This window comes from Camelina sativa, chromosome 12 (genome assembly GCF_030686135.1).
Source record: "Camelina sativa cultivar CO46 ecotype springtype chromosome 12, ASM3068613v1".
Taxonomy (NCBI): Eukaryota; Viridiplantae; Streptophyta; class Magnoliopsida; order Brassicales; family Brassicaceae; genus Camelina; species Camelina sativa.
Window position 1 is genome coordinate 18,437,018 of NC_141891.1, and position 27,073 is coordinate 18,464,090.

General features: G+C 35.6%; 5 protein-coding genes, 4 non-coding genes and 1 pseudogene across 11 annotated transcripts; 7 read left to right on the forward strand and 3 right to left on the reverse strand.

Moving 5' to 3' along the window:
- Nucleotides 1-1,117: 1,117 nt before the first annotated feature.
- Nucleotides 1,118-2,306, forward strand: LOC104732121 (BAHD acyltransferase At5g47980-like; the record flags this gene model as incomplete). Its single annotated transcript, XM_087476992.1, has 1 exon — nucleotides 1,118-2,306. A coding segment is annotated over one exon (780 nt), but the record flags the coding sequence as incomplete, so codon positions are not given.
- Nucleotides 2,307-3,305: 999 nt separating this feature from the next.
- LOC104772187 (uncharacterized) lies at nucleotides 3,306-6,935 on the reverse strand. Its single transcript, XM_087476993.1, has 4 exons — nucleotides 6,380-6,935; nucleotides 5,959-6,290; nucleotides 3,765-5,853; nucleotides 3,306-3,646 (listed from the first exon to the last, which is right to left on the reverse strand). The coding sequence occupies exons 1-4, from the start codon at nucleotides 6,933-6,935 to the stop codon at nucleotides 3,306-3,308; spliced, it is 3,318 nt and encodes a 1,105-aa protein (XP_087333119.1).
- A 3,688-nt stretch (nucleotides 6,936-10,623) lies between these two features.
- Nucleotides 10,624-15,658, forward strand: LOC104733636 (cellulose synthase-like protein B6). Its single transcript, XM_010453206.3, has 9 exons — nucleotides 10,624-11,075; nucleotides 11,295-11,613; nucleotides 12,004-12,129; nucleotides 12,265-12,387; nucleotides 12,823-13,023; nucleotides 13,128-13,263; nucleotides 13,992-14,170; nucleotides 14,300-14,644; nucleotides 14,743-15,658. Exons 1-9 carry the CDS (start codon nucleotides 10,813-10,815, stop codon nucleotides 15,319-15,321), a joined length of 2,271 nt encoding a protein of 756 aa, XP_010451508.2. The 5' UTR covers nucleotides 10,624-10,812; the 3' UTR covers nucleotides 15,322-15,658.
- A 2,424-nt stretch (nucleotides 15,659-18,082) lies between these two features.
- LOC104732124 (UDP-glycosyltransferase 71B5 pseudogene) lies at nucleotides 18,083-21,180 on the reverse strand (annotated as a pseudogene). Its single transcript, XR_015575160.1, has one exon. The product of XR_015575160.1 is annotated as a UDP-glycosyltransferase 71B5 pseudogene (transcript).
- Nucleotides 20,123-20,226, forward strand: LOC147930703 (small nucleolar RNA Z157/R69/R10). Its single transcript, XR_015576954.1, has one exon. It is a non-coding gene; the product is annotated as a small nucleolar RNA Z157/R69/R10 (small nucleolar RNA).
- LOC147930704 (small nucleolar RNA R11/Z151) lies at nucleotides 20,376-20,467 on the forward strand. The gene has a single exon (XR_015576974.1). It is a non-coding gene; the product is annotated as a small nucleolar RNA R11/Z151 (small nucleolar RNA).
- On the forward strand, nucleotides 20,495-20,593 carry LOC147930705 (small nucleolar RNA Z152/R70/R12). The gene has a single exon (XR_015576961.1). It is a non-coding gene; the product is annotated as a small nucleolar RNA Z152/R70/R12 (small nucleolar RNA).
- On the forward strand, nucleotides 20,659-20,785 carry LOC147930706 (small nucleolar RNA snoR80). Its single transcript, XR_015576947.1, has one exon. It is a non-coding gene; the product is annotated as a small nucleolar RNA snoR80 (small nucleolar RNA).
- A 606-nt stretch (nucleotides 21,181-21,786) lies between the features above and the next one.
- On the forward strand, nucleotides 21,787-23,836 carry LOC104723629 (putative zinc finger protein CONSTANS-LIKE 11). 2 transcript variants are annotated; one of them, XM_087479436.1, is made up of 4 exons: nucleotides 21,787-21,902; nucleotides 22,099-22,622; nucleotides 22,708-23,093; nucleotides 23,227-23,836. In XM_087479436.1, exons 2-4 carry the CDS (start codon nucleotides 22,131-22,133, stop codon nucleotides 23,345-23,347), a joined length of 999 nt encoding a protein of 332 aa, XP_087335562.1. In that variant the 5' UTR covers nucleotides 21,787-21,902; nucleotides 22,099-22,130; the 3' UTR covers nucleotides 23,348-23,836. The 2 variants fall into 2 exon arrangements, with proteins under 2 accessions (XP_087335562.1, XP_087335561.1); XM_087479435.1 differs by having other exon boundaries at nucleotides 21,838-21,962.
- Nucleotides 23,837-23,994: 158 nt separating this feature from the next.
- LOC147930707 (B-box domain protein 30-like) lies at nucleotides 23,995-27,013 on the reverse strand. Its single transcript, XM_087477901.1, has 2 exons — nucleotides 26,945-27,013; nucleotides 23,995-24,519 (listed from the first exon to the last, which is right to left on the reverse strand). The coding sequence occupies exon 2, from the start codon at nucleotides 24,473-24,475 to the stop codon at nucleotides 24,116-24,118; it is 360 nt and encodes a 119-aa protein (XP_087334027.1). The 5' UTR covers nucleotides 24,476-24,519; nucleotides 26,945-27,013; the 3' UTR covers nucleotides 23,995-24,115.
- Between the last annotated feature and the right edge of the window lie 60 nt (nucleotides 27,014-27,073).

Here is a 27,073-nt window from a genome sequence, read left to right on the forward strand (position 1 = left end):
TGACCTCTTCCTCGTCCAGCATTATAGGGAGCTTGATACGGTTGTGACTCTGCAGTAGCATACATAAGCTTTCCTTGGTCGTCTTGATGATCTTCTTCTTCAGAGATTCTTTCTTCATAAGTTTTCAATCTTCCCACAATATCCTCAAAACTTGTTGTATTCAAGTCAAGAACTTGTTCAAGGGAAGCCACGATATGTATGTATCTTTTTCTTGGAAGACTTTTAAGAAATTTCTTCACAAGTTTCGGCTCTTCTATGGTTTCTCCCAAGGATGCCGATTTTGTAGATAACTCAGAGAGTCTACCAGCAAAATCATCAATCTTGTCAGACTCCTTCATCTTCATTCTATCAAATTCAGCCATCAAAGTCTGCAGTCTAGCTTCTTTGACTCTCTCAGCTCCCATGTGTCGTGTTTTTATTGCATCCCACATAGCTTTTGAAGTTTCAAGGTTTCCGACCTGTAAGATCAGAGATTCTGGTATGGATTGAAACAACAGAGCTTTTGCCATATCATTCTTCTCAACGTCAGTTGTTCCTGGTTCAACGGTTTCCCACACTTTGTGAATCTTAAGCGTCAACGTCAAACGTCATGCGCATAGACCAGACAGTGTAATTTGTCAAGTTGAGCATCGGGCACTTGATGGATGAAGGACCGGTTTCCTGCGGTGTGCTTGCTGCAATTATTTCACTCATGGTGTGGCTTCACGAAAAGAAACTCCTCTCGTTGCTTCAATGGACCACGTACAAGTTCTTCGACGCAACTCCGCCAAGAACGACAAAGAGATCACCTTCTTCTTAATACCGGCAGAGCTCAATTCTGTTTTGGCTCTGATACCAAATATAGAACAAGAAAACCTTTGAATCAAGAATAAGAATAACTCTCTCTTTTATTGCTTTAGAAAAATAACTCAAAAACTAAAGGTTTCTCTCAAATCTCTTAGGTTCTGCAACACCCTGCATCCCCTTTATATATAAAACTCATAACACATATTTCCTAATCTAAATAGGAAACTTAACTTATTAGATAACTCCTAGAACACAAATATGTATATTTAGCTTTTCTCCTAAATATACTTTTCTTGATCTTCAAGCTACTTCAAGCTTAATCTAATATTCTCTATCCAAAACCTTGACCAAGTTCTACCCTCTTGCCGGAAGAATCAATGGAGTCACCGTAGACTGTAACGACGAAGGAGCTGTCTTTGTCGAAGCTGGTGTCAATGATTGTACTCTCTCTGGTGTTCTGAGATCTCCGGATTTCAAAGCCCTCCAACATTTGCTTCCTCTAGACATCGTCGAAAACCCGTACAAGGCTGCTGCTACGTGGCCTTTGCTGATAGTGAAAGCGACTTATTTCCAATGTGGAGGAGTGGCCATTGGAATATGCATCACTCACAAAATCACGAACGCAGCCTCCATCTCCACGTTTGTTCGGTCTTGGGCAGCCACGGCTCGAGGAGAGGACGATGCTGTGACGGTAAATCCTGAATTTGCCGCAGCAAATTTCTATCCACCAGCTAATGAGGCCTTTAAGCTTCCAGTGGACGAACAAGCCAGCAAGAGAAGCAACATCACGAAGAGATTTGTGTTCCCTGCGTCTAAGTTGGAAGAGCTCAGGGAAAACGTTGCTAGTAAAGAAGCCTTAGATAGACCTACACGGGTGGAGAGTGTCACTGTGCTCCTTTGGAAATGCTTCGTCGCAGCTGCATCCTCAAAGAAATGTGATCACAAAGTGCTGATCCAGCTCGCTAACTTGCGCTCCAAGATACCTTCCCTTGAAGAAAGCCTGATTAGGAATGTCATGTTCTCTTCTGTAGTCTTGAGTATTGGTCAAGAAGAGGAAGTTAAAAATGAAGAGGCCCTTAGAGACTTACAGAACAAAAGGGAGGAGTTATGAATTGTGATCGAAGACGTGGAAAGGTCATCTGACTCATCTTCCGTGACCGGATCTAAGCTAGCACATTTGATGCTCACTAAATATTCGCAGTTGAGCTCTGAGACTCACGAACCCTATACCGTGAGTACGTAGCTGGTGCAAGCTACCACTTTACGAGGCTAGCTTTGGATGGGGATGTCCAGTTTGGTTTGTAGGAAATGTGGCTCCCGAGTTTCGAACTTGGCCATTCTGATGGATTCCAAGGAGGGACAAGGGATTGAAGCGTTTGTCACCCTGCCTGAAGAGAACATGTTGTCATTCGAACAGAACCCAGATCTGCTTGCATTTGCTTCCCTGAATCCTAGTATCTTGGTTTAAATTATGTACTCTAACTTACTGTTTCCTGAATAAAGAGTTGATTCATTGTCTTCACGATGTGCTACAAGAAATGTAACCTATAAGAAAAATAACTTGAAGGTTTTATTAACATAATTTCTCTCGTGGCATAACGTAATGCAAATTACATACTAAACCCTAATAATTTATATTTGATTTATTGTACCATCAAAACCAAACCAAATTCAAACCAAACTATACCTGAAATATTTAGTTAGACTAAATTAAGATTAAACAGAATTCTGTTAATTTGGTTCGGTATTATGGTTCTCTTGTGGAAAAGTCAAAATTGGTAACGCTTGCACAAAAGCGATAGAGATCTCCACAAAATGCGAGGAAAATAGAGGGAAGAAAAGAAGGAATGTAAACACGTGGCTCTGAGCTAGTTGAGCTTTAATTTGTGTAAGCGTTACCAATTTTGAATTTTCCACAAAGAGTAAGCGTTACCAAGTCTGCATGTCAACATGGAACTGAGCTTTAATGTGCAGAACGACATACATTGTTTGTTATTTGTCACATGTCTTACGTACGCTCATCATTTGTTTTCACTGTCCCAAGTTCCACGTTCACATGCAAACTGATCCCCGAACAAGTGGCCTGGAGAGCTTAGAGATTTTCAAAGCCGGCTTTTGGGGCACATACCTCGCTCTCATATTTGATTAGTTTTCCACATTTGACTATACTGTACGTACGTGTCAAACTTTTCTTTCTTTCTCTACCATATTTCAAAAATTCCAGCAAGGCTGAGGAAAATGTCTAGTGACTAGTGCATGTATCCTGAACCAGTGATTGGAAAAAAAACTAAGAAGCTTAAAAATGCACTTAACGACCTAATTAAAGGGATTATATATATATGAACAAAGAGAATCCAAAAGTCTACTCAAACTGATGTCTATCAATTCAGCAAGTGCATAATAAATGACTTATATTATGGTTAAGAAAAGAGTGATATATAAAGAAAAGTTGAAATACAATGTTTCAAATAGAGAAAGCAAACCAAAAACCAAGCAAAACGGGAAAATAACACCCGATATTAAGTATAGCTGTCACGTGCAATCTGCTCATGTAACCAAGCAGGACCTCCCATAGCCAAATACGAGTTCAACCTGCCGTCTCGTGTAACACTATTAGCAAGCGATCGCACCACTCCATTCGACTTAGGTGACGCAAGGTGTATTGATACATTCTGCAAATGCACCATAACTTGGCTTATCTTATGAAGCAGTGAACAATACTTAGGCCAAGCCTGCGGTTTTTCAAGCGCCTGAATTACTGCATCACAATCTGTCCAGACTTCAAACGAGAGGATTTGTAAGATCTGTAAACTCTCCAAACACCAAAGCAAACATTGTAGTTCTGCAGCAATTCTATTCACTGTCGGTAGAAACGCATGCCGGGAATGGAACAGAACATCACCTACATGATTCCTAAGAATCCAAGCTCCCCCCCCCCGCATAGTGCTGACTACTAGCCCAAGATGCGTTAATATTACATTTCAGTATTCCAAACGCTGGTTTAGTCCACCTCTTCTGTGACATACCCCCTCGCATAATACCCACAACTGACCTTTGCTCTTGCTTCTGCAACTCATTCAGTTTTAACCATTCCTCAGCATCCGCCACCGCACCTGCAATTAACACATGATGGTCCTGCAGCTTGTTATTGAAAACCATCCCATTACGAGCCTTCCATATCTCCCATAAAATCCAAGGTATAGCAAGGCGTAGGGACGATGGTAGATCAGTATTAGTAATAAGCCTCAAACAATGACCAATGTTCTCCGAGACCGAAGTAGAGAAACCTTGGACAGGCAAAGGTAGAGCAGTAGCTGACCAAACCGTTGACGCCACAGGACAAAGGAACAGAGCATGTGACACAGTTTCGTCGGCAGATCTGCACACCTGACATATCGGATTAACTTGTAGACCATGATTCCTCATGCAGTCCGCAACTGCTATAGCACCTGAGAGGACTCTCCATAGAAACATTCTTATTTTTGGAGCTGTCTCAACTGTCCAAACCTTTTTTTTTAGTTCATTCAACACTCGTGAGCCCTCTGATTCGCCACCCGGGACCTCCATAGCTTTAGAGCTCAACCAAGAACCACTCTTTACTGAGTAGTGTCCATTATTCGTATACGCCCATACCAACCTATCTTGAAGCCGCGTATCCGGGGGAAATGATCTTATTTTGATAACATCACAGGGGGGAAAAAGTTCCTGAAGAGCCTGCAGATTCCAGTCCCCTTGATTAGTGATAAGTTCAGACACTCGGAGATTCAAATTTATCATCTGCTCCTTATTACATGGTCTCCGTGGAAGCTCATCAAAAACCCACTTATCCAGCCAAACGTTGGTATCCAAACCATCACCTATGGACTTCATGAGGCCCTTTTCCAACAACTCTCTCCCAAATAATATACTTCTCCAAGCATAAGACGGTCGCGGACCAAGATTAGCCTCCATAAACGATGTCGAGGGAAAATATCTCGCTTTATACACCCGTGCCAGTAACGAAGATGGTGCATCCAGGAGGCGCCAAGCTTGCTTCGCAAGAAGAGCTTGATTAAAACGGCCTATATCCCTGAATCCTAAGCCACCCTGATCCTTTGACTTACACATTTTCTCCCAAGAAACCCAATGCATCTTCTGCTTCTCCTCCACTGCATTCCACCAAAAGTTAGCCATCGCACTCGTTATCTTCTTACATTGGTGTTTCGATAGCCTAAAGCAGGACATCGCATACACTGGAAGAGCAAGCGCCACTGCTTTAAGCAAAACTTCTTTTCCCCCCAAGGACAATGTTTTCTCGAACCAACCGCGTAATCGAGATGTTAATCTATCTGTTATATACGCTAACATGTCCTTCTTGGAGCCACTAAAGCATTCAGGGAGGCCTAAGTACTTACCAGCCCCTCCCTCTTGTTCAATACCCGTAAACAAACCGATAACCCTCCTCATGTACGGATCTAACTTCTTTCCAAAGGTTATCGATGATTTTTGGAGATTTATCTCTTGACCAGACGCATCTCCATAAAACCTTAAACACTGTAACAGGTTTGAGCATTCCAAAAGACTACCACGACACAGAAATAGGCTGTCATCAGCAAAAAGGAGGTGCTGGATCGAAGGACACTCCGGTGTAAGTTTCAGCCCCATGAGTCTACCCTCTTGCTCTGCCTTGTTCATCACATGGACTAGTGCCTCCGCACAGAGAATAAAGAGAAAGGGGGACAAAGGATCCCCTTGTCTAATCCCCCTCTCTGGTTTAATGAAGCCATGTTCCTTCCCGTTAATGAGAACCGAGAAGGTAACTGAACGCACACAGCTCATAATCCAGTTAACCCATTTAATATCAAAACCAAGCCTAATAAGCAGTTCTTCAAGAAAATTCCACTCTACTCTGTCGTAGGCTTTAGACATATCTGTCTTAATGGCTAGAAATTCCTCATTACAGCCTGCTTTCGTCTGAAGCGCATGGACCAATTCGTGTGCTAAAAGTATGTTATCAGTTATGAGGCGACCCGACACAAAGGCACCTTGAGTGTCTGATACTATTTTAGGCAGGAACCGCTTCAAACGCTGACATAAAACTTTAGACACTGTTTTGTATAATACAGAACACAGACTGATAGGCCTTAGGTTGGTCATGCGAGTAGGATTCTGCACCTTCGGGATTAGACATACCTGCGTAAAATTCCAATCAGATGGAAGATGACCAGATGCAAAAAACTGTTGCACCTCCTGCACCACCTGAGGTCCAACAACATCCCAATATTCCTTAAAGAATTGACTCGACATACCATCCGCCCCTGGCGTCTTCTCCCCTTTGATGCTAAAAACTGCATTCTTTATTTCCAATGCAGAAACCGGGCGAATTAGTTCTGCATTCATACTATCAGTGACACGAGGCACCATCCCATCTAGAGCTTCCATTATGGCACTAGGATTTGAGCTAGTAAACATCTTGCGGAAATATGCCACGGCCACCTCTCCTTTAGACCCCTCAGAGAACTGCTCTACACCATTTTCATCAAAAAGAGATAAAATCTGATTCTGAATCCTACGCCGTTGAACACTACCATGAAAAACTTCGTGTTGCGGTCACCCCCCTGCAACCATTGTTCTCGACTCCTTTCCTTCCAATAAAGCTCTTCTGCTCGATAATTCTCAGCCAGTTCCCAGCGCAGATCCCGCATAAGCTGAAAGTTAGGATGTATTTTGGTACCCTCTGCATCCAGTTGCTCTCTAACCTGCTGTATCCGCACTTTGGAATTCAGATTTTGTGATCTTTTCCATCCAGAAATAGTTCTTCTACACTCCGCAATCCGACTCATCACAGATGTTTGTCCCGTAGTCACGCCTTTGTTCCAACCTGATTGAACCACCGCAGCGAAATCCGGTTTAGAGATCCATCTTTTGTTAAAAATGAACCTTCCTGATCTAGAAACATTATCATTAGCAAAGCGTAGCAGTAATGCCCTGTGATCCGAGCCAATCCTTTCCATATATTCACCCTGCACCCGTGGAAACAGCTGAAACCATGCTTCATTCCCAAGGGCTCTATCCAAACAGCACTGGATCCACATATTATTGCGTTTACCGGCCCACGACAGTCTATTACCAATACTGGAGACCTCCCGTAGGCGACAATCAAGAATCATATTTCTAAAAGGGAAAAATGATGATTCCGCCGTGCTGGACCTCCAAGCTTCTCAGTATTACTGACCATTTCATTCAAGTCACCTATGACCAGCCATGGTGCATCTCGAGACACCCCAATGTCAACAAGTGAATCCCATACACCTTGTCTCAAACTACTTACCGGATCCCCATAGACACAAGAAACATAAAACGAAAGTGATCCAAGCTTGGCCTTCACGTCTATGATTCGGTGATCCGCACTAATAACTTCAACTTCATAAGATGGCTTCCAGAATAGAGCCAATCCTCCACTGAGCCCCACTGGATCCACTATATGCGAGTACTCGTACCCCAAACTCCTTTGTAACTTCACCACATAGTCTCTGGAATTTTTAGTTTCCAGGAGGAACAAAAAGTCCGGGAAATGTAGACGACGCATCTCCCTCAAGTAAGGAATTGTCAAGGTGCCCCCCAATCCTTGACAATTCCAACTCATAAAACTCATATTTGAACTGGCAGTTCCTCACTTGGAACCGCCTTACTTGCATCATGTTTAGCAACCTTAGCTGATACTGGAACCTCATCACAAGCTTTCCTCTTTGACATCACTACTACATCATTCTCATCGTTAACAGGTTGATTACTTCTTCCAGTCCCCTGATCCTTTAACGTGGCCTGAGCTTTCCTCCTCCATTGACTAGGGCGTCTACGTTTCTTCTGGTATTTGGTAGTGCCGGAAGAGCCAGCAGAGAAGCTAGCTCGATGACCCGTAGCACCATGACCAGACAGAAAAGCAGAGGAGGAAACAATCGGCTGTGATTGAACAGAATTCTGAGCAGAACTCATAGTTCGGTCACCGTCACCAATTGAAGAAGCTGAGTGTTCAAAGTCAAAGACCAGCCCTTTACCTTTGTCCGCATCCGCAGTAAGTCTATTAATTATAAGAAAAGAGATTAAAATAAAGATAATGAGTCCTCATTTTACTTTAAAATTTTCCTTACATAGTAATTTTCTTATTAATAAATACATGTACTTTTCACATATATGAGAAAATTATCGAATTTTTAATCAAACATATTATTTTTGTAAGATTCAATATTTTGTAGTTCATTGCGAACTTTTTTGCTCCAATATTGGCAAAAAAAGTGCTGTTTAGTCCATAGTGCTTAGGATCGTGATGCATAATATACATATGTTCACCGCGACTTATCAGGTCAGTTACGACCCTTTTAATTCGTTTGTGGTGAATGGTGATCCGTAGGTTCTATTTCCAACATTTAAAGGTACGTTGTAAATGTAATTACAACTAGATTGGGACCCGCAGTATACCGCGATGCAAATTATTTATAATTAATAGATTTAAATTATAAGTTTTAATTATTGGTTAAATAATTGTTAATTTTATAGTTTAAACCATATAATACCGTAATATAATTTATCTTTTACATAATATTTATTTAATCAATTTAATTATATATGTCTATTCTATGATACCAATATTGTTAACAAAGTAATGAAATGATGTTTTACCCGTGTAACACTGAAATAATGATATTTTCAATTTATATAAATATCGACAAAAACCGTCCTGCTATATAACCCCGTCCCGAGATATTTTAACTCGCACTATATCATCTTAATTTTTAATATTTATTGTTTTGTATTATAAATATTAGATTGAGTTGATATGTTATTTATTAAGATTGTATCCATCTACATTTTATAAGATTGGCGCTTCTTATAAAATTTAAATATTTATAATATTTAGAATTCTTAAAACGGTTGAGTATTTTTCATATTTGAGGTTTGGTAATAGTTTAAATATTTTATTAATATTTTAAAAGTCTTCTAACTTTTTAAAAGTTGAAATATTTATAATATTTAAACTTTATAAATATTTATAATATTTGAAACTTCATAAACTTTTAAATATTATTAATATTTTATAAAGTTTAACTATCTAAAAATATTAATATTTATAATATTTATACTTTTTATAAAATATTAATATTTATAATATTTATACTTTTTATAAAATATAAATATTTATAATATTTAAAATTTTAAAAATATTTAAAATAAAGAACTAGAATAAACCAAATAAAAGTTTTCAAACTTTGAATGCCTGATAAATTAAGCTTTTTACTCATTTATATTCTGAATCATTTTAGTTTCTTTTATAATATGACTCTGAACTATTGCCCAATTTTTTAGGCGATGTAGGATATTGTACCGGTATTTTTTTTTTATTCATCTATTGGGTAATATATATGTCTGTTTTTTAAAAAAAATTATTATATTATACGCAAGAAAAAAATCACAATTTTTATTAACTAAATGTATTATACTATTATAGAATAATTTAAGATAATTTAAATATAAATTCAAATAAAAATGAATGAGAATCATATTTATGTTTAAATGAGGTATACAAATTTCTTTATTTTTTTAAATCTTACCTATAATTAATTATGAAATTTTTGGTAACTAATATTAAATTCAATGCATTAAATACAAAAACTTTTCAAAAATATGAGCAAAAACTGCTGCAAAAATACTAGTATAGATATATTCAAGATTTGATCTACGCAAGTTCTTTGGATCGATGAGATATTTCACACACGCATATATATTATTATTATTAAATCACATATGGTGTTATTAGGTGATACAAGTGACCCTTTCTTTAACAAAAAAAATATACAAGTGACCCTGTATGCTGTATGTATGTAGACAAATAATGAGCAGAAATGGCCATTTGCAGCTTAGCGAACTCATCTTCTACACATAGCCTGAAAACAACGCCAAAGAGAATGTAAGTTTTGGAGAGAACGACCTTCGTCAATTGGGCTCGACCTGGGCTGAGACCAAATCCTCAAGGGCTAATTTTTTTTTTTCAACCATTGGACCACAACAGGCTGGTCTATTAGCCAAATCCCTACATACCTTGTACATTAAGGACTTACCATTGGCCACTACACTATAATCACTTCACTCGATGATTATGGTTTAGAAATAAAAAATATTGTAACATTATTAATCTTCGAATTAGCTAGTAATGTTGAATTTTTACATTCTAATCTTACTAATTCCATATTAATAATTTTAATAAACCTGAATTTGAATAAAATTACCTTTTTAAAAATTACAAATCGTAATTAACCTTACCATAACTTGTATAAGTGGTTTGTATTAGTGTTGTCATTAATTATGGGGAAATACTTAGGGGAGTGTATTGAAACAATGATTTTGGAGAATTTGAAGGGATTTAAGAAATTTAAAATTTTGATAGATTTTAGGGAAGTTGATATGATTTATAGTAAAATTCTTTCAAATCCCACATAAAACCATGAGATTTGGATTTCTGTATTTTTAACTAAACAAATCCTCTCAAATCCTGCAAAATCCCTAAAACTTTTTAAAATCCAAATCCACAAACTGTTTTGAATAATACATTTTCATTGACATACATGTTCTTAATTATGTCACCATCCGGATTCAAGTTCGTATAAATGCATGTTAAAAAAAAAAAGTAGCCATCTAGTTTTTATTACAAAACCTAACTACAATATCCACCTCATTAATCTAATGAATCTAAACACCTAATCTTAGATTTACCAAACTAATTGAGAGAGATAGAGTGGGCTGGCCAAACACCATCACATTTTTCCATTAAGACTAAGCTAGATCAATACGACTTACTTCATTGTTGGTAATTCATATCTACTCTAATCTAGTTAAGTATATCTACAAATATTAATGGGTTCAACTTCAAATTTGTGTACAAATCAAATTCTATATTAGTGTGTATATATATACTATAGTACTTAGTACACATCATATAAACACACATTCATATCCGTAAACAGCAAGAAAGCTCACAAGCAAGCTCCTCCAATGGCGGATTCAAACTCTTCTCTCCTTTTTCTTAGCGAAAAGATATCACACAAAAGCTATGTTTTGAGAATTGTGGATCTCACGATTCTCGGCCTTCTTTTTTCTCTTCTCTTATACCGAATCTTACATATGAGCCAAAATGATAATGTTTGGCTTGTGGCTTTCCTCTGTGAATCTATTTTCTCATTCATATGGCTGATTATTACCTGCATAAAATGGAGCCCTGCTGAAGATAAACCCTATCCAAATAGACTTGATGAAAGGTACCATTTTATTTACAAATAATGAAGATATACATTAAAACCCCTATAAAATAATATTAGTCAAACATTGATCCATATAATTTCATCCAAATAAAATCAAGGATTTACATATTTAAAATTTTACAGTCTCGTCTTAAACAATTACGAAACATTATTCATTTCGATGTTATCTTCCTCCTTTTTTTTTTTTTTAATATGCCTACAAACTTTTAATTTCAGGGTTCATGACCTTCCTTCAGTAGATATGTTCGTTCCCACGGCAGATCCCGTTAGGGAGCCGCCAATTATTGTTGTGAACACTGTGCTCTCGCTGTTAGCTCTGAATTATCCAGCGAATAAACTAGCGTGTTATGTATCAGACGATGGATGTTCACCTCACACTTTCTTCTCACTTAGGGAAGCTTCTAAGTTCGCCCAAATTTGGGTTCCCTTCTGCAAGAAATACAACGTCAGAGTTAGAGCTCCTTTTAGATATTTCTTAAACCCTCTGGTCGTAACAGATGATTCAGTATCCATTAAAGACTGGGAAATGACGAAGGTGAGTTTGATTATTTAATTGGCATTTGGGGTTGTTTAAAATAGAAGGTCCTGATTTTTTAAAAACAAACACAAACTGGCTTGTTCTGCCGGTCCAACCGGAAACACTCCTTGCCAAGTTTGAGTTGAGATACAAACACATTTTAACTGAACAAGTAAAAGGATGAAACACATCTGAACCGATGACTATTGTTCACAAAATTTAAGTGATCACCATTCTCTGATTAACCACGTTTCTCTCTTTATTTTATCATCTCTTTGTTTCTTTATATTATATATAAAAAAAAAACTGAAGTAACTATTTTAGCATTTAAACATTATGTATATGTTGTTTTCATATTATATATTGGAAAATTTTATTTATTCTGTTTATTTTTGTATTAATATAAAGAGGGAGTATGAGAAGCTATGCAGAAAAATTGAAAATGCCACAGAAGATCCCCATTGTTTGGATGCAGATGATGATTTTGAGGCTTTCTCAAACACAAAACCAAATGATCATTCAACTATAGTTAAGGTATTATTATATTCAAGGAAACTATATGCCAAAACTTTTTTTTATTTTTTTAAATGTCTAACTTTATCGTTCTGGACAGATCATAAGGTTTGATTATGTCGATGATTGAAATCCTGTTTAATGTGTCATGTGAAGGTGGTATGGGAGAACAAGGCAGGCGTGGGAGACGAGAAAGAAGTCCCTCATCTTGTATACATTTCAAGAGAGAAAAGACCCAATTGCCTTCATCATTACAAAACTGGAGCCATGAACTTTCTGGTTAGTGATTTATCTCAGACATCTAATTTCTTCTCTCTCTCTCTTTAGTTTCAAAGTAAGTACATAAGTTGTGACCGGCCTGTCATGGTTACAATATTAATTGGTTGAGATATAGATTATAGTATTCATCCAGCATACGTACGTTTGATTATTATGACTTAAATTACGTACCTCGAAATAGTAGGAGTTTTCGTTAGATATGAGGATTACAAAAGAAATGACGAGCTTCGATATATATAGAGATTTATACGTCCTTTCAAGGAAGGTAAAATAGTAGTATAAGAGAACTATACTTATATATATCACAATAACAGTATAGCAATATCGAATATAAATTAAATTCCATATTTATGTCTTTAAATTCAATTGAAGTAGTACGTATTAACGACTGCTTGCTGTTATAATAATCAAATTATGAGCCTAATATTTGAACAGTTAAGAGTGTCAGGGTTGATGACAAATGCACCATACATGTTGAACGTAGACTGTGACATGTATGCCAATGAAGCAGATGTGGTGCGACAAGCAATGTGTGTGTTTTTACAAAACGCAAAGAATTCAAACAATTGCGCTTTCGTTCAATTCCCTCAAGAGTTCTATGATTCTTACGCCAACGAATTCTCCGTCCTACAATCGGTGCAATCTCTCCCCTTCTTTTAACATTTTTTACTTGAACTTTTGATCACTTCAATGTCATTTTATCGACCCATGTTTACTCTTTGTTTATACGTTAAAATTAGTATTTGGGACGAGGAGTTGCGGGAATCCAAGGACCGATATATTGTGGCTCTGGATGTTTCCATATTAGAAGAGTTATGTACGGATTATCAACGGACGATTTAAAAGACAACGGAAGTCTTTCTTCACTTGCTACAAGTAAGTAATAAGAAAAAGTAAGAGATTTTCATGTATTCCTCGACAACATTCTATTTAAAATATTTTAAAACATCATATAATGTATATTAACCTTTTTACTAGTTTCATGATTGTCTTACTTTTAATATTTGTTTTTCCAATCTGGTGTGCAACAGTGTTAGTTTTAGTTTGAAATGATTTTCTTCTTAAAGAACCCTCAAACTTCTTTTTTCTTTTTTTTTGGAAGTCTACTTTCAACCGCAAAATACGCAACCAAAACTTTTTTTGAGTTGTAATAAACCCGTATACAATTTTAATATCACTCAAGTATACAATTTTAATATCACCGACAACACCACAGTTTCATTAAACGCGTCTTAGAACAATTGGTAATAAGTTTGTGGTCGTAATGTGGAGGGTTTGGATCTCTCATTTTATAGTATCTTCTTCGAACTATTTCATCTTAGACGTAGTTTCAAGAGATGATAAATATTTCATTCTTCACACTTTCATTTTTCATTATTCTACTAACATTCCTATATATTCATCTAACATTCAATTCATCATAATTTTGTTATTCTACTGTTCAACTAGTATTCAGTTATTTCACTATTCATATATTAAATCATTAAAGTCTTTCGGAAAAAGTCCACTCTTTAGCATTTAAGTGCGTTTTTATCGGCCTGATCAACTGATAGATTTTTTTTTTTTTTAATTCATTAAAGATTTGTTATTGTTATTTTATTAAGGTGAGTTTTTGGCTGAGGAAAGTCTAGTGAGGAAATATGGGACCTCTAAAGAGCTCCTGAAATCGGTGACGGATGCATTACAAAGAAAATCAAATCCCCAAAGTAGCCTTACAAACTTCATTGAAGCGGCTCAAGAAGTGGGGCATTGTCACTACGAGTACAATACCAGTTGGGGCAACGTAATGTTACCTTCTCATTTTAATCAGTTTATTCTAAAATCAAACATATCACGAAATATTAACGTGTCGTTTCCTTGAACTTAATGAACTTTTCCCATAGTAATGTGTTTTTCTTTATAAATCGTGCAGCTTGGTTGGTTATACGGTTCAGTGGGAGATGATATAAAGACAAGTATTGGAATCCATATGAAAGGATGGACTAGCTCATTCATTTCTCCGGATCCACCTGCGTTTCTTGGATCTACGCCATCGGTAGGACTAGAGACGATAGTCCAACAGCGACGGTGGGCTACAGGAGCGACTGAAGTCCTTTTTAGCAAACAAAGCCCGTTGATCGGTTTTCGCCGGAAAATAATATTCCGACAACGGTTGGCTTATTTTTGGATTCTCATGTGTATAAGGTCAACCCCTGAGCTCATTTATTGTCTCTTGCCTGCTTATTGCCTACTCCACAACTCTACCCTATTTCCCAAGGTGCCTTTCTCTCTCTCAATATAGTTTAGTTTATTTTGATAAAGTTAATTTGAAAAAAAAGTTTAATTATATCTTTTTTTTTCTTGTGTGGGATTTAGGGACCTTGTCTAGGCTTAATAGTGACACTTGTTGGGATGCATTGTCTCAACAGTCTATGGCAATTCATGAAACTTGGTTTTTCGGTACAATCGTGGTATGTCTCCCAATCACTTTGGAGAATAATAGCCACTAGCAGTTGGTTATTTAGCATTCAAGATATCATACTCAAGCTTTTTGGAATCTCGGAAGTAGGGTTTGTAATCGCTAAAAAGACTATGCCTGATTCCAAATCAGTAGATGGGTCTAAACCATCACAAGGAGAAGATGATGGGCCAAAATCAGACTTAGGCAAATTTGAATTTGATAGCTCGTGTCATTTCATTCCCGGCACATTTATTATGTTGGTGAATCTTGCCGCTCTAGCTGAGTTTTTGGTTCGTCTACTACAGTCGAGTTGTAGCCATGGAGGAGATGGGTCGGGTTTTGTGGAGGCTTGTGGATGTATTGTGGTGGTTATGTTGTTCTTTCCATTTCTGAAGGGTTTGTTTGAGCATGGAAAATACGGTATCCCATTGTCTACGCTTTTTAAAGCTGCCTTTTTAACACTTTTATTTGTTGTTTTCTCGGTGGGAAACTAGTGTGGCGGCGATATGGTTTGTTTGTTGTGCAAGTTGCACAATAGGTGGAAATCCACTTAGATCATTGTTTATCAAAGGTTTATTAATACTCTACACCAGTTCTGGAGTTTGGGTATCAGGAAATGCAGTTTTTACAGGTTAATGGTACAAATCTTATCCAAGGTTCAAATGTATTGCAGGAAGAGCCATCAATAAATCCACAAAACTTAGAAGTCATTTATGTTTTAGTATCTAGAATTTTAATTTCTACGAAATTGAAAATAAATATTTTATACTTTGTTCTATGAAAATTGTAATACATTTACTTGTGTTCTAAGAATGTTAAAAGACATATTCTTAAGTTTTTTTCATATTATGTGAAAATTAGAAAGTACATTATATGATGTATTTGGAACACTTAAAATAGGAAACTGAATATTTCTGAGTCTTTTTAGATTTCGTCTTTATGCTTGAGAATATAGGATAGTCATAGACCAAACAACGCTATGTAGGAATCTATATATACATTTTTTAACTACATTTTTCTACTCTTTTATTTGTAGTTATTTAAAAACTTAGAGGGAGGTATTGAACTTAACATTTTAAAGGATTTTAAAGTATTCTTAAAATCCTCTGTTATTCAATTGAGAATTTTAAAAAATCTTATGAAATTCTATGTTATTCAACTAAGATTTTTATAAAATCCTTTAAAATAATCCAGAATCTCTTGTTATTCAATCAATAGTTTATAAAACCAACTTAAAATCTCTTGTTATTCAATATATCATAACTTTTTTTAGAATGCTACTTTGAATGATTGAGACTTTTTTTTTGCTTTTTAGTTAAAAAATACTCCTCTCAAAATCATACCCTTTGAGGTGGAATTTTAAAAGATTTCATTAAAAACAAAACAAAAAAACCACAGTCCTAAAACCACCACCATCTCTGTTCCGTAAGCTTTCTCCGCAGATAACTCTGGCAACTCCGGCAACTCTCCACAGACCATCTATGTTCGTAGAAACACATTCACGATGATAGGTCAAAATTATGAGATAATCAAGTGTTTATCAAAACAATGAAAATTAGAATAGAACACAAGTAACTTATGACAATTTTCTCCTCATGTCCGATTACACAATAGAGAATGCTTAAACACACAAACGTGAAAACATGGGCAAGAAAACATATTCCCACTAATTAATACTGAAACTATGGCCACATCATCTTCTTCCTCAAGTTGTATCTCATCACACGACATTTTTTTGTTTCACGTTTGCTTCTCTTTTCTTTTTCTCTCATTCATGTTTGCTTCTCTCTCTCTATCCCTTTACTCTGTTTTGGTTATTGTGTCCTCCACCTTCTTCTTCTTCCTTTTGCTCATCTTCTTCTTCTGTTCTTCATCTCACTTAAAGCTTCTTTTTCTTTCTTGCATAATTTAGGCTCTGTGGTGGTGTCTCGACAAATTTACGTCTTTCATCTCCTACAACTTCTTTCTTTCTTTTTCGACAGATTTTCTTTCTTTTTTTTGTATTGCAAAATATTTTAAAATCACACAAAATATACCAATAAAATCTCATAGAATCTTATAGAATCATATTTCATTTTCTAAAAAGAAAAATTAAAAAAATCTAAAACACAATCAATTCTCCTAAACATCTCTGAAATCTTTCAAAATTCTAAAATATTAAAATCTTACCAAATCCTTTAAAATGTCAACTTCAATACCCCCTCTTATTTACAAATTTAATCCCTAAAATTTTTTCAAAAAAGCATTATTTCAGATTTTGTTTCCTAAATATTTTACATACAATTCCAACTAAAAAATACATTAGAATCAATATGGAAACATAAACTATTATATATTTAATCACATCTTCTATTGTGTATTGAAGATATTCTATCTCTGAATCTTTTGCAAACAAAGAAAACAACAATTTGATTCCTATTTTGTTTTCCAAAATTAGTGAGTTTTGATTCTTAACTTAAGAAGAATTTCGATTCACATTTATTTTAAAATTATAATTAATATATAGAAATTTAATAAAAATATAAAATATTATGAATATGTAAAATTAAAATTTTTAAAATACTATATAATATGGTTATATAGTAGATGGTTATAAAGAGGACATGTTGAAATTAATAAAATATTATTAAATTTGTACTAACACAGGTTAAATCCTCATTTTATTATTTGTCAACACTATTAATATTAGAATATTTGACATATACAAATTAAGTTGATTTAACTAAGATTGTATATAATAATTAAATTATTAGGAAAAATGTGACTTAACCATATCATATAAATGACTTACTATGTATTTAGATCCCTTATTTTTTTGTTATAATAATTTAAAATCAAAATAGAATCTCAAAAACTAAACTAAACAAACTAAATATAACAAACAAATAGTCATAAAGTATATTACGACTTAAAAATTAATATAATTAGCTGCACAAATGGTCGGAAAATTTAGTTGTATCTCTATTTGGAAAATATTCAATATTTAACAAACAAATATAATATAAATATAAATAATAATAAAAAAGTATATTCACCCGATGTACACGGATTAAAATCTAGGTAGGATACCAACTTTGAGTACAGCGAAAACAAATAACCAAAAAAAAGAGAGATAACTTCTAAATTCTAGCCAATCCGAATTCAAAAGAATCAACGACGACTGTATGAGAATTGGCTAACGGATGTCGATACTTAAGTTTCTCCAAAACATACTAAAATCTAAAAACACACGTACCGTACGTCTACTAGCTCAGATTTTCTCTTTGTACTAATGAAAGTACATTATTACATGAACACAGTTGCGTCTACAAATTCAAGACAGAAAGAACATAACACATAATGATAACATACACATCGTAATTAAAACAAAGTAGCTAGTATACAAATTCCCCCCAAAAAAAAAACACAAACAAAAGACATAGATAGCAATAGCAAACAAATACATAATAACACTTTGGAAGTTGGAATACGTCCCTAACCCAAAATTAAGCAACATTTTTGGTAACGTCTTGAATAAACTTTTGCAAAGCCAAATGCGAAGATCCACCGTCCATTAACGCAACACGACACTTCTCAGCCATCTCCGTCACTTTTTTCCTGACATCACTGTCCTGCTCCATCACACACCTGGTCGCTCTCTCTATATCCTCCGCCGTAACCGTCTCCATCTCACTGACCATCAACAAATCTCCTCTAATGCACTTCCGTATCTCCACCGCCAGTCCCAGTTCTTCCACCATCTCGAACGCGTTAACCTTCTGTTCCGCGTAAAGTGGCCACGTCACCATCGGAACACCGAACCACAAGCTCTCAAGCATCGAGTTCCACCCGCAGTGAGTGACGAATCCTCCTATAGCCGGTTTCGCTAGCACCGCAGCTTGTGGTGCCCATCCGATCACTTTCCCTCTATCCGACGTCCGGTCCAAGAACCCCGCCGGAAGAACCGCCTCCAAATCAGTGAAATCTCCGGGACGGTCCGTCCTTATATTAGGAGATGCACGACGGAGCGACCAAAGAAACCTATGACCGCTTCGGTCTAACGCTACAGCTAACTCTCTAGTTTGTTCCTCAGTAAAACCTCCCATGCTTCCAAAACAGAGAAACACAACAGACTTATCCGGTTGATCATCAAGCCACCTTAAAATCTCTGATCCCTTCTCGTCCGCATCGACAGAACCGTTTTCAAGATCCAACACTGGTCCAACTGGATAAACTGGAGGAAGATCACCACCTTGGAACATTTTCAAAGCGTGAGGTTCCAGCTCAGCAACAGTATTTACCAAAATACCCTTCATCTTCCGAAACGATCTACCTAGAGTTGAAAAAAAAGGAAACCACTCCTTTGAACTGAGGATATGAGGGAGACAGTTCACAGGATAAGGACGAGTCAGACACGGAAACACCAACTCGTTCACGGACTCATCCAAATCACTGACGTCATACTTCTTCTCATCGTACATTTGCTGAACGTGGAGAGTGATTCCAAGAAACGTAGCGTTCGATGTGTAGACCATATAACACGGAACTCCGAATCCGTCGGCTACATCGGTCATCGAGGAACAGAACATGTCCACCACGAATCCTGCCAGCTTTCTTGTTGGATCTTGAATGCTAGTAACTGCATCTCTCACTTGAGCCTTTTGTCTCTCGATGTAGACCTGAGATGGCTCTAGATCAGCGTTCGGTGATTGTTTAACGACGGAGATAGCTTCGTAACGGAGACGATCTTGAGACTTTGTACTAGTGAGTGATGCGATATAGGCGGTTACATCACCGACGTCGTTTCTAGGAGGGATGATGATGAAGGTGATGGAGAGACGATCGTCTCTGCTGATGAGTTGCTTAGCTAGCTTCACGGTTGGCCGGAGGTGGCCGATTCCTGGTGAAGGTATGAACACGAGATCGAACTTTGTCATTACTGTTTTTTGGAATCTTCGTTGATACTAGGCACAATTTGACAAAGGTACTGCGTTTTATATAATAAAAATGTAAGTTGTTTGTTGGGTCACGTAAGCTGGCCCATTGAGTATATTGGGCCAAGAAAACCTTGAAAGAATAGATTATGATGGTATAGGTAGGGTAGCCGCCGGAAGTAAAACCCTAATCTTCAGATGAGTTTCTTTTGTGTCTGTCTGTGTTGTGTATTTATATGGTTTTTTGTGACTTTCGTCTTCTTCAATTCATAGGATCTTTCTCTCTTTTCTTGTCATGTTTGCTGTAGTTGATTGGTTTTTAGGGTTTATCGAAAGAGGTTTGTTATGTTTTTTGAATGGGTGTTGGAAGGAAGGGGGTAAGGATGATATGGTGATGACAAAAGTGTATTTTATGGACTAGAGTTTCAGATCTGGGATTCTTCTCCCAGTAGTTGAAGATTAACCCTTGGCTGTCTGAATATTATTATTAGCCCCCCCCCCCCCCCTCTTTCTTTCATACCAAAATCTTTATCCTTTTTTTTTTATAAAATCCATTATTGAATAAAGTTTTGTTTTGAAGGGTTTTTGGTTTGGATTGGATGTGTTTATTCATGTTTTTTGTTTGGAGTATGAAAAAGCTTATGATGATAAAAAAACAATTATCTTAGCGGATTTCAGTGAGGTTCTTTGAATCTATGATCTGACTTTGTTACACACACTGAGGCTTTTTCTTTTATGTTATTGTTTTGATGATGATGCAATGATGAGAGAAAAGCACGAAGAGTGTGAGAAGAGCAGTGGGTTATACCGTGAGCTCTCCTTAATTAAACGACTTCTCCTTCCACTGAGCATTTTCCTTTATTTTGTTTTTTCCCAATCGATTGAAAGTTTGTTTGTGTTATTATTCTGGCGTCCATTACCAATTCTGAGGGATAAATACAATTCCTTCAGGTATAATGGCTTGTGACGCTATATTTGTTGTGGTATATCCTGATCATCTTGCCTTTTCCTCTGCTCTTTGATCCTGGAAATGCCTCGTATATTTTATATCAATCACATTGGGTCTTGTTTTCCCTTTTTGTTTATCCCGCAAGGGGATACGTTATTAAATCATAGAAATGAATAATTTGATTTTGGGCAGATGGTGGAAGCAGTTCTTTTACTCTGTTAAATTATTGAATAGCTTCTACTGACAGTCAATTGTCATATGGAAGATGTGAACCTTTTGGTTGCGGAGTATAACATAGTTGTGGTGACCAAAATTGACCTGAGATAGATGAGAGAGACCATTGTTTTTAGAGAACATTTCATTAGTAGCTTCATTGTTGAATCTTTCGTCGAAGTTGTCTTTCTTGCAGTTATATACAACGCTTTAACGAAGTAAAAGCATTAATGTAATTCAATGCAAGCTACTACTTCATTCAACAAGTACTGTCTATTCATGCCTTGCTAATTCCTTTAATTTATTAGTTTCGTCTCAAAGAAATTTAAAGGTTAAAACAATGAGCACACGTAGCTACTATTTGACTCTTTTCCCAGTGTAAATCGGAGCTGTAGTCTTAAAAATGCTCACTTATCTAATCTCATAAGTTAAGAGGTTCTTAAACAATCTTGCAGTTTAGTGATGAACACAAATGAAAATCAACTTCTTGTTTGCACATGGTTGCTGGCTTTCTCAATCACGTAAAGTGTATATTCCTCTGAGCATCTCTCATCATTAACGCTCTTTTACATAGGTCATGAGAAAATTGGACAGTGCACTAACCATAAGTCATAACCCACCGGTTAAAACAAACGTCTCTGGTCTGGTATGCTGCAAACTCATTAGTCCTAACCCACGTTAAACGAGCACTCGGAATAGCTTTGCTTCGGACTAGTCTTGTTTCTCGGATGTTTTGAACAACTGAGATATTTATGCCTCGGCGAAATGAAAACGTGTTCTAAAATTAGAGCCACAAAGTAACTAAAAGAATCAAACCAAACCTCCGAACTGTACGGTCAACCACATTAGGACAGACAAATATCTAACGAACAAGAGAATCACACGTGACAAAGATACCCCCCACGTGTTGGACACCAAACAGAATAAAAACAGAGCAAAACCTTTCTTCTCTGTTCTTTCTCATCTCCTTGCCACTGGACTCACTCACTCACACACCCTTGTAACGCTTCTATCTTTGAAACTCAGTAACTCACATACTATTTTACACGTTTGTTTTTTAGTGAGTGCTTCTCTTCTAACCTCCATTGAATCTCACACACACACACACACACACATAAAACATACATGAACCAACATTGTATCTGCAGTGTTACGATCTAAATCTTGTTTTATCTAATGATCTCTTTATGCTGCAGGAGTTTTAGGGTGTGTCTGTCTTAGATGAAATATGGAGGCTCAATGTGACTATTGTGGAACCGAAAAAGCATTAATCTACTGCAAATCCGATTTGGCTAAACTTTGCTTAAACTGTGACGTTAATGTACACTCAGCGAATCCTCTGTCTCAAAGACACACGCGCTCTTTGCTCTGCGAGAAATGTTTCTTGCAGCCCACGGTAATCCATTGCATGAACGAGAAGGTTTCTCTTTGCCAAGGATGTCACTGGACCGCAAGTAACTGCAATGGTTTAGGACACAAACTTCAGAATCTGAACCCTTACTCTGGTTGTCCTTCTCCATCAGATTTCACCAAGATCTGGTCTTCGGTTATAGAACCTCCGGCCACGAATTGGGTTTCTCCATTTGATGATAGCATCAAAATAAATGAGTTAGTCGATTGGGATGGTTTATCTACTCCCATGGTTACACAATCTCAGAATCTCAAAGACCATTCTTCTATCTTTTTCATGGATTCTAAACTTCCTAAAGTGATAGAAGAGGTAACGTCTTGCTTAAGTAGTCTGACAAAATGTTAAAGAACACAGCTTTTTCATGTTGTTTATTTATATCCCATATTATATGCAGGAGAGTTCTGGTTTAGATCTATGCGACGGGATTAACTTAGATGATGCACCTTTGAATTTTAACGCAAGCAATGATATTATCGGATGTTCATCACCTGATCAAACCAAGGGTTACAAGTACGAGGGTTCATTTAAGGAAGATAATAACACTGGCCTTTCTCCTCTTTTTCTTCCTGCTTTATCCGGCGGGAATGTTGTTCCAAGCATGTCGCTTTCGATGACCAACATCACAGGAGAAAGCAGCCCCACTGATTACCAAGATTGCGGGATTTCGCCAGGGTTTCTGATTGGAGATTCGCCATGGGAATCGAATGTTGAAGTTACTTATAATCCAAAATCAAGGGACGAGGCTAAAAAGAGATACAAACAAAAGAAGTCAAGGCGCATGTAAGTATCAGAAACAGAGTCAAGGTTCATGCTTTTGCATATATAACAGAATCGGAGTCAGGGTCATGCTTTTGAAACATAATCTCTAACGATAAATTTTGATATTTTGTGGTACGTTTTTTTGTTTTGGTAGGTTTGGGAAGCAAATACGATATGCATCACGCAAAGCGAGAGCCGATACTAGAAAGCGGGTGAAAGGAAGATTTGTGAAAGCAGGAGAAAATTTTGAGTATGATGCATCAATGGTGATGTGAACTAGTGATGCTTCTCTTCGAAGAACTCTCAAAGTAAAGAAAAAATCTCACTCCACCCAAGAGATTAATAACAGTTTCTTGCTGGTAAAGTAACACAGAACTTCTTGAGAAAAACTACAAGATCAAACTATAAAACCCTGAAATCACCAAAAAATCTCCCCTCAAAGTTGCTCTTTTTACTAGAGTATTTCCTCGGTTTTTTATGGGACCAAAGAAACTACCGATCACAGCGACGAGAACGATCAGACCGAATTAAGAAACCAAACAAGAGTATCAAGAAACCAAGAAAGTGTCATTGCCTAGTTCTTACATACAGTTCTTTAATCTCAATTAAAATGTTAATAATAGAAAAAAAAAAAAATTCTGTTTTGTTTGTCTTTGGACCACTCTCTCTACTTGTCCATTTTCACTTGATTGTAATTTGTAACGTTTTATTGTTTTCTTTTTTTAAGAGAAATAAAACCAAAGAATAAAGGCAGATTTATGTTTGCCATAGTTTTTTTTATTTCTTAAAATTAAAGCTTACTATTGGGACCGTATCATTGTTACTATTTTGTCTTAATCTATGTGTTTTATGACGAAGCAAATTCTTCAGAGAAAGTGGTTATGCAGCCAAAAAACAAACTTAGGAAATTGATTAAGAATGATTGAGCAATATCTAACTTTTAAGCTTAAGAATGTAATTTCCCAACAATTTCTTTAGAAAAATAAAAATTATTACAGAAACCCTATCAAGATTTAATTTAAACTACGAGAGAACAAAAAAAATTAGAGAAAAACAAAGGGGACTTTGTGATCAGTACTATCTTCTTCATCTTCACCTCGTGCCATTGTCCTTATCTCCGGTAAAGCGACATTAAAATTATCTCCGACAAGGAAACGACGAGTTAACTTCCGACAGGTCGAGCATATCACGCTCCGGAGATGTCTCCGAGCAAGAAAATTAGCAGAATGGACCCATGTGTCGCATTTCCTACAAAGAAAAGCCGCGTCTGCCTCACAATACACGGTTGCGTTCTTGTCGCAAAGCTCACATCTCACCGGAGCTTTGGGGCTCTCCGTGCAGAGTCTCCGGCATCCTCCGTCGTCGCTTCTTCTCTCTTCTTCTTTCTCAACTCCTTTGCACATCTTTTACTCTGTCTTTCTCTTTGTTTCTCTTGTGTTGATGAAGTCTTGAAGTTTCAGAGGTTTTAGGAATGATTGTTAGTATTTAAAGAAAATGGATATTTTGGATTATAATATGTCATTAAACATGTTATACAGGTGGCAGAGTATTGACCTATTGATTTGATGTAATTTGTTTCTAGAGGACCAATATTATTGTCAATCATTTTAGTTATTTTTCCATCCACCAGACGATCTCTCGTCCTCATGTTTAGATACACAAGTTTCGAGTGGTTGACTCTTTGGATCTGAAATCATAGTCACACCTTCTAGAATGAATCATTGTATTTTTGTGGTCGATAGAAAGGGAGTAATGTATAAAATATTACTATCGAATTTCATTAATGATTAAACAACACATATTGTTTTAAACCATACATTATTTTTTATGTTATTTGGGTGACAGGGGTGGCAATCTCTATGCTACTCCCTCCGTTCTAGTTTAACTGTCGTTCTAGGATTTAATTTTTGTGTCATATTAGTTGTCGTTTTAGATTTCCAATGCAGATGTTTGATGAATATTCCAATTTTATCCCTAATGTTTTAAAGTTTCAACCAATAAAAAAATTATAAAATATATTAATGAAGAGCAAAACATAAAATTTAATAGTTTTCTTAATTTGTGTGTAAAAACCTTAAACGACAGTTAAACTAGAACGGAGGGAGTATTAAACTAGTTGGTCGTTTAGTCTTAGAAGAATTCATAGCCGAAACGAGTGGTTAGAGAATCAATAACCCACTGATTAGTGATTACAATATAACATTAAAACTAGATAATAACCCGCGCTAGTAGCGCGGAGAATTTTTATTTATTTTATTGTTTGTTAATATTATGTTTATGTTGTATCATTCATTTACATGTTATATAATATAGTACTATATGGTGAATTTTGATTCATATTAAACTACTAATAGGTAGGCCTGGAAACTACTACCGATACCCGTATTGGACCCGTTTTTTGGTTTGTATCCGTCCCGAAGAAAAGTATCCGCAGCTTTAGGATCGGGTGAAGGGTATAATAATTATATTATCCATGAATAATGATCGAGTATCGGATATTAATTTAATTTTTGAGCGTCTCGTTACCCGTCTCATTACACGTTTTATTACCCGACTCATAAATACACGTTAATATTTTGTAGAATAATGTTACCAGTGTGAGGAAATATTTATGTAAATTTGGATTTGTTTGTTACAAAATAATAGTAGAAAATTTATTAATTCTATACATTTTATAAAATCATATATTTAATTTACTTAAGATCATACTCTGATTTCGACTCGTAGTTTGGTACTACTATTTTGGTTTGGTGCAATATCAAATTCGTTAATTATACATTCGGTAAAGCCAAAAAATACAACAAAACATGTATTGACCCGTGATTTGGTATTACAAATTGATGTGATCGTGTTTAGATATCTTAATATACCAAATTTACAAATTGAAGTTATTGATATAAAATGTTGTATATTAATTTTATAGTTGAAAATTACAATTATGTTATGTATATTATCAATATTATACACTTAGTATTGTATATATAGTGAATATTGTGTATAATTAAGTTTTAGCCAATTAAATAGTTTGTTATTATTTCCTAAGATTTGCTGCAATTTTTGGTTGGCTGATTTGAACTTGTTTGTCTAGAAGGATTTGTGTTTCTTCGACGATTAGAAGACATATCTACATTTAATGAAATTCATCGGTTACTATATATTTAATAAAGTAATAATAATTTTATTGTTAATAAGAATTCTTTTAAATATATTGTTTTACTTCCAAACTAATATATATATATATATATATACATATATATATATACATATATATATACATATTTATATACTAGTTAGGAAAAAAATAATGATGATATGAAACATAATGAATATGTTCAATTGTTATATAATTAATCTACCATGTATAATTTTAAAAAATCAAGTAAACTGGATTACAAATTTTTTTATAATAACACTATAATTAATACATAGAGACTCCATGATATATGAATATTTTAATAACCACTATGATATTTAAGTAGCATATACAATAGTATTATTTACTGAACAATAAGATTTATTTTTATTAATTTTCAACTTAAAACACATATTACAACTCTATTATTAACATGGAAACTGCACTGTAAATCAGTTTTTATAAATTTAAAATCTAACCAATCATTTAAAAGTGTATTTTTCATTAATTCATTTTAAAATTTATTAAACAAAACCTATATGACATTGTTTTAATAAAAATATGAGAGTAAGTGTTTCAATCAAAAGAAATTAAAAAATATGAGAGTGATTAGAAAAAAACTTTACCTAAATGAGGTATAGTGAAATTGAGAAAGAATGAGAGGGTAGAAATAATTTTTAGGTTTTGCTAAAAGCTATGGAAAAAAAAATGAAAGTGATTAAAGAAAAAAAAACATTACCTAAAGAGTGGATCGAGAGAGAGAGAGGGGAGAGATACGAGGGAGAGAGGGAGAGAGGGGAGAGATATGTATGTTTTGATAAAGGAATTGCATAGATACGTGTATATATATAGTATAGTTTAATATTAA

Bases quoted from the DNA above. Each gene is read 5' to 3' on its own strand.
- LOC104772187 (XM_087476993.1), bottom strand. From the start codon at position 6,935: ATGATTCTTGATTGTCGCCTACGGGAGGTCTCCAGTATTGGTAATAGA. The intron at 6,291-6,379 runs GTGACCGCAACA...AAAATGGTGTAG, and splicing joins AGAACAATGGTTGCAGGGGG to AGCAGTTCTCTGAGGGGTCT. The intron at 5,854-5,958 runs GTATGTCTAATC...GTTTTATGTCAG, and splicing joins CTGATTGGAATTTTACGCAG to CGTTTGAAGCGGTTCCTGCC.
- LOC104733636 (XM_010453206.3), top strand. From the start codon at position 10,813: ATGGCGGATTCAAACTCTTCTCTCCTTTTTCTTAGCGAAAAGATATCA. The intron at 11,076-11,294 runs GTACCATTTTAT...TTTTAATTTCAG, and splicing joins CCAAATAGACTTGATGAAAG to GGTTCATGACCTTCCTTCAG. The intron at 12,388-12,822 runs GTTAGTGATTTA...ATATTTGAACAG, and splicing joins CTGGAGCCATGAACTTTCTG to TTAAGAGTGTCAGGGTTGAT.
- LOC104723629 (XM_087479436.1), top strand. From the start codon at position 22,131: ATGGAGGCTCAATGTGACTATTGTGGAACCGAAAAAGCATTAATCTAC. The intron at 22,623-22,707 runs GTAACGTCTTGC...TATTATATGCAG, and splicing joins TTCCTAAAGTGATAGAAGAG to GAGAGTTCTGGTTTAGATCT. The intron at 23,094-23,226 runs GTAAGTATCAGA...TTGTTTTGGTAG, and splicing joins CAAAAGAAGTCAAGGCGCAT to GTTTGGGAAGCAAATACGAT.
- LOC147930707 (XM_087477901.1), bottom strand. From the start codon at position 24,475: ATGTGCAAAGGAGTTGAGAAAGAAGAAGAGAGAAGAAGCGACGACGGA.